Source organism: Etheostoma cragini, chromosome 23, assembly GCF_013103735.1.
Source record: "Etheostoma cragini isolate CJK2018 chromosome 23, CSU_Ecrag_1.0, whole genome shotgun sequence".
NCBI lineage: Eukaryota > Metazoa > Chordata > Actinopteri > Perciformes > Percidae > Etheostoma > Etheostoma cragini.
In genome coordinates this window covers 981203-987548 of record NC_048429.1, presented here as the reverse complement: position 1 = coordinate 987548, position 6346 = coordinate 981203, and the positions used below count along the sequence as shown (strand labels likewise).

Sequence of the window (6346 nt, the reverse complement as noted above, 5' to 3'; positions counted from 1 at the left end):
CACACACACACACACACACACACACACACAGCAGAAATAACTTACTCAGCAGAATTAAGCACAGTCTATTGTCAATGGCTTTTATATTAGTGGGAAAAACCCCTAAATGTGACCCATATATACTCTGAGAGAATGAGGAAGAAAGCTAGGAGCATCCCTGCAGACAGCACACACCCTCTCTGAGGCCACTTCAGGGTGCTTCTGGAAAAAAAGGTTTTTAAAGAATCTCTTATTCCCAATGCATCCGTAACCTCCACCAAATCAAGTCAAACTGAGCTGCTATTTCAATGAATTTAAGCATATGTCTTCTTTTTTATCTTGATAATTTTATGTCATCTTTTTACTTACTACGTCTGAGATGTTGTCCGTGTGTTTCTGTCCTGTAGGTCTGGTGAGCCGAAAATATATATATATATATATATATATATATATATATATATATATATTGCAATTTATATTCTAACATCAACACACCTTTTCAAATGTTTTTTTTCCAGGTTGACTGAACATCACGATATTTTTGCCCAATTCATACGGCCTCAAGAAGTGTTTTTGTGAAACGTTTTGATTGATGAGTTTTCAAACCGGTTTATGCTGCAACATTCACAATCATTTTCCATTTAACCACTCCTCCAAAGTGCTGCTGATGACGTATTGAAGTAGGAAGTGTTTGGACTTCACCGAAGAAGACACATATGATATTATATTAAGTCAGAACACCTCCATCCATCGCACATTTCAAAAAGGCATAAAAACCGTTTCTTGCCAACAGTTCCACTTGCACTCACTGATTGTTCACGCTTTGTCCAACTCTTGTCTTATTGTCCTTGTCTGTTGTTGTCAGTTGTCTGTGTCTCCAAGGGTGCCGTACCTGGGTTCTACGTTCCCGCAGAACAGGAACCTGCTGGAAAGGCCCATTTGAACTGTAACTTAATGTTACTTTTAATCATTTTCTGTTTTAGAAATGAAAAATGAGAAATGAAATGGGATGTAAAAGGATAACACTGTAAACCTTGTTGTTCTTGTTTTTTAATGTGGCTCTCATGGATTTGCACTTTATTCCTGAATGGTTTATATTATTCTCCATTTACATTGACTCTGTTTTTTCATTGTTTTTATTTATTAATAGCTTGTCTGATGTCATTAACATAATACTACACTGCCATCTAGCGGGCTGACTGTGCAGTTAAAGACCTAATAAAGATTGATTTTAACACATTTATATTGAAAAAAAAACATTCAAATACGGGCTACAGCATCTAAGGTTACAACTTAATATAAAAAACATATGAACAATAATATGACTTCAATTAAGTAGTGTTAATAGTAAAAACGTAAAAGTTTAAATAAAAAAAACACATTTTTCTTCTATGAAGTGTAAAGTTTTGTGTTTATAAGTAGATAGATAGATAAATAGATAGATAGATATTTATTAATCCCAAAAAATGGGAAATTACAGTGTTACAGCAGCATACAAAATATACATACATGCAATAAACATGAATTAATAATAAAACAATAAAAATATAAGAACAAATACAATAAAATATATAAGTATGAGATTCTTAATATATTCCTGAAGTCACGTAAAAGAAAAAAAATTGAAAAACTTTTCTTGTTTTGCACTAATGTAAACTGCAATTAACCAAATAAAACCCATGAAACAAATACTTTTACACGAATTCAATGAGGTACGAACAATAACAATTCCCCCGGAAGTCCCATACTCACCAAGTGCCTCTAATTGGCCCACTCTGCCCTAGTGTAACACACCTAGCCAATCAGAGGCCGGGGAAGGCGGGGCTTGACCTCGCCATGCCAGGGTGAAAAATTGACTGGTAACTTGTCAAGTGCGTGATGGCGGCTGGAAGAGGGGAGTTTTTTCGGAGTTTCCAGGAGTCTTTCGAGTCTTTGGAGAAGAAACTCACCCGGCCGGCTCTGGGTAGACGACAGCCGGTTCGTGGGAGAGGAAACCCGAATCCGGGCGGGATACAATCGGGTCAAACGGGCGAAAAAACGAGGAAGAGACAACCGAGCTCGGTTAGCGGGAAGAGTCCCAGGTGACGGGGGTCGATTAGCACCGACGCTTTATTACCTGTTTTTTGAAGGATTACATTTCACATTTTTTTATTTTTTTATTTGTATCTCAGCTCTCCACAACCGAGGTCGACGGGGACTAAAGCAAGGTCTCCCAAAATATCTTCTACATCCAAGGAAAACTTATTGGAAAGGTAAGCTAACGTTAGCTAGCTGATGCTAACCGTCGCCATTAACCGTCACCAGTGTCCATTTCCTGTTTCACATAACTTAACTTGACGTAACTTTATTGTCCCGTACAAATTTAAAATGACATTGCGTTTTTATAGGCTACTCAGTTGTGGTCATGGTGAATTTTATGAAGAAAAAGCCAGTTGGAAAATAGGCATACATGCACGGCCACGGGTTTAGGGTTACCTCACAGAGAATTTGGGACACTATACTGCACGTCAGTTTTTCCAGATCTCGCGAGACAAATACGCAACCAGGTCATATATTTATTTATCAAACAGGAAAGTTAGAAAAACGAGCCTGACTCAGTTTAAAAACCGGTTTTCAGCAGGTTCCTGTTCTGCAGACACATAAAAACATGGTTACAGCACGTCAGGACAAACTTTGACACAAGACATCGATATGGAAAGATCAAATTTAGACAACTGAAAACAACAATGCAGTTACATAAGGACAAAGACATGTATACATGACATCAGCCGGGCTAGACAAATACGGACAATGCAAACAAGGCTTGGATAATACATGAACAAATTAATTAATGCGTGCAAGTGTAACTTAAGAAGGAGCTGTTTGGGCCTTTTTTGAAATATGTGATGGATGATAGAGATGTGATGTGGAATGTCATTCCAAATCTTGGTATATGTATAAAAAACGGATTTCTGACCAAAGTTGTTTTTGTATGGAGGAACTGGGATAAGGGGCCTGTGAGACCGGCAGTTTTCCCAGGAAATGTCACAGGAGTCAAACAGTTGTAGTTGTAGTTGTTGTTGTTGTTACTTCTTCCCAAGGCTGCCGTCCGAGATTCTGCTGAAGATTCTGTCGTACCTGGACCCGTTCACGCTGTCCTGCATCAGCCACGTCAGCAAGCTCTTCTACCAGCTCGCCAACGATGAGTAAGTCTGTCAACGATGTGCAACATTAAACCAAAATATTGTCATTAAAAGTCATATCTGTCCTGCACATTAGTTTCAGAGCATCTGGAGTCACCTTTTTATCCCATGAAATGTGTGGATATAGATTTAGTAAATCTTTTAATAGCAAATTAGCTTTGCAGGCTACATCACACTAATACATTTTTGTTTTTAAACGCATGTCCTTTGCTACGTTTAAGCCTTGCGTGCACGCTACTCCGGCGTTTCAGAGCTCCTAAAACAGAGCTAAAACCCTATTCTAGTTTGAAAACTCTGGGCTCGCGTTTTAGTCCGGCAGAGACGCAGATCTTTAGAAACGATGATGCAGACACCCGCGTTCACGCCTTGATTCGGTCTTATTGGGTCACAACAAGTCCTTCTCTCATTCGTCACACCGCTCATCAGCCGGAAGGTGGATTGTTTTCGGAAGAAAACAATCCACCTTCAACGGATCACTGCCGTTCCTGAGTTTGATGTTGATGCTAGCAGCTGTTGTGCAGTTGAATTCTGCAGTTTAAAGGTTGGAAATGTCACTTTAGTTTTTTTTTTAACATTAATATGCGTCCCCCAGCCTTCCTATGCCCCCCCCAGGTGCTAGAAATGATGATAGGTGTAAACCGAGCCCTGGTTAACCTGCTCTGCCTTTGAGAAAATGAAAGCTCAGATGGGCTGATCTGGAATCGTGCCCCTTATGAGGTCATAATGCACCACGCAAACCAAAATATGCATGGTGAAAAGCCCCCAGATGAAGGCTGGGGGTGTGGCCTTGACCAACTACCACTTAGCTTGTTTGAAGCCATGTTGTCTCTCTCTCATTGGGTGGGGGGGGGGGGATTTTCTGGGTGGGCAAAGCAGAGAAAGGGGAGGTAACCTCTATGACCTCATAAGGGGCAAGACCCTCCCCCACTGCTAAAAATAAATAAATCCTAAAGGAAACACTGGCAACTACTAACTAACTCACTAACTAACCAGAACCAAACAAATTTGTTTTCATGCCTCACGAGAAGAGAAACCATTTTTGTTTTATAACGCCATTTTAAAATGAAAACGTAGCCAAAGTCAAACTGCAAAATGTCTCTTGCGGCTGTTTCAAAGTAAAAGACAGATACTTGTTGCGTGTCTTTATTTATTTTTTAAAATCCGATGCAACCAAAGGGCTTTCACTACTTGGCAGCTGCCAAAAAGCTCATAATGACATATGATAGTTATTGTAATCCTGTGTTAAATACGTTGATTACACTGTAATTAGTACTTCACCACAGCCGGTTTCTACCTCCTTTAACTCTAGCGCCGTGTGGCATAAGATTTACACGTCAGAGTTCGGGAGTCAGACGTGGACGCCGAAGTCGTTGGCAGGTGATGCGGCGGAGAAGGTCGACCCGGCGGAGGGGGGGGCAGCGGATCGGTCGCCGGGCCACTGGAAGAAGATGTACTTCAGGACCCTCGCTGGACAGGAAGTGAACAAGTGGTGGAGAGAGCTGAGACACGACAACAGCCCCTACACCGGCTTACCACGGCAGACGGAGAGGGTCCTCCGGTACGAGAGGGAGGCTGGCTCAATTACTTAACTACTTAATTACTTAGATCACAATTCTTTAAATTTGCAGTTTGATTTGAGTTTTGATTTTAGGGTCATGATTACAATAAATTTTCAATGTAGACATTTTTTATTTATTTATTACAACCATAATCAGCAGATTTACCAATAATAACACTAATTATTGTTAATACTACTGAAACTTCAATAAAACATTGTTAAAAAAAATAGGGAAAAGATTGTAAGTTTCTCTACAGTAAGCCAACATAGAATAGAAAGCATTTATTGTCATTATACACAAGTACACAGTACCTGTGCAATGAGAGTGGAGCAATCCCTTCACAGTATTGACACAAAATATAAGATGAGAGTATAAAATATCGAAAGGCAAAAATTTAAAATGTAGGTAGTTCAGAGAGCAACTGTATGCAAATATAAAATGGCTTGAATACTTGTGTGAAAGGAGTATAAATAAATAAATAAATATTGCACTGTAATGAAATGGTTAAGTACTAAATATTAAATAAATATATAAATAAATATTGGACAGTAACGAAATGGTTAAGCACTAAATATTAAATACATATATAAGTAAATATTGCACAGTAATTAAATGGTTAAGCACTAAATATTAAATAAATATTGCACAGTAATGAAATGGTTAAGCATTAAATAATAAATAAATAGTAATGAAATGGACATTTGGGGAAAGATCAGATGTATTTGGTCTGCTTCTTTTGTATTTGAAGGTCGTTCAGCAGCCAAACTTCGAGTGTCAGAGGTTAAACTTTTGTTGTTGTCACAGCTTTTGTTTTTTCTAAAGTCTCTTTTTCACTTTCTTCGGAGTGGTTCCCATGGTAAAGAAACGGATTATCATGTCGAAAACGGTGAGAAGTTAAAAACCGCTAAACATCCGTGACATCTGGTTATGTCAGATTTTTAGTTTTTGTTTCCAGAAACCTGAATGTGAGCTGGGAGCTGACGGTGTGTAGTTGTTACGGGCGGGAGATCACGATGGAGCAGAGCCGGGCGTACTTCTTCGAGTCGTCCGTGATCGTCCGCTGGACCGGACCGAGCTTCCTCAAATTCCATCAGATCAGCAACATCCAGCTGCACGGGGTCCGGAAGGAGACCCTGCAGAGCCCCAAAACCCGAAGGTAAGACAGACCTCTTCCTCCTTCGCAACCAGGGCTGCACGATAGGAGGAAAATACACGATAACGTTGTGGAATATTGCGATATTACCTGCGATAAATGAACAGATATCAATGTGTACTCAGCTCTGTTGCCTTCAGTATTCTTCTAAATCACAACCGATTGCTTGTTGAATTTAAAACAAATAAAAGGTTTCTTACATTTTTTTTTATTGAACAAATTGAGCATTGAATTGAACATAAAAGGCGCCACTTAAAAGCAGAGTGAGGTACATTTTAATTTGCAGTTTTCTTTCAAGTAACACTTTAGCTCAACTAAACAGCTGCATGATTCAAGATCCATTGAGAGAATAGTGGTTGAATGTAGCATAATATATTTTGTTATATATTTGGGGAAAAATTATTTGAACAGATAATATTTTTTTAATGCCTTACTTGTTGTAATAATCTAAATTCAAACAAATATTCCATCCA

At 39.0% G+C, this 6346-nt stretch overlaps 1 protein-coding gene across 1 annotated transcript; it reads left to right on the top strand.

The window, feature by feature from the left end:
- The first annotated feature begins 1790 nt into the window (after positions 1-1790).
- Positions 1791-5997, top strand: LOC117938492 (F-box only protein 15-like). The gene is made up of 5 exons (XM_034863135.1): positions 1791-2060; positions 2151-2231; positions 3060-3164; positions 4471-4719; positions 5676-5997. Exons 1-5 carry the CDS (start codon positions 1858-1860, stop codon positions 5878-5880), a joined length of 843 nt encoding a protein of 280 aa, XP_034719026.1. The 5' UTR covers positions 1791-1857; the 3' UTR covers positions 5881-5997.
- The last annotated feature ends 349 nt before the right edge of the window (positions 5998-6346 follow it).

Excerpts from the sequence above, each read along its gene's own strand:
- LOC117938492 (XM_034863135.1), top strand. The coding sequence starts at position 1,858 with ATGGCGGCTGGAAGAGGGGAGTTTTTTCGGAGTTTCCAGGAGTCTTTC. Across the intron at positions 2,061-2,150 it reads GTTAGCGGGAAGAGTCCCAG|CTCTCCACAACCGAGGTCGA; the intron begins GTGACGGGGGTC and ends TTTGTATCTCAG. Across the intron at positions 2,232-3,059 it reads AAGGAAAACTTATTGGAAAG|GCTGCCGTCCGAGATTCTGC; the intron begins GTAAGCTAACGT and ends CTTCTTCCCAAG.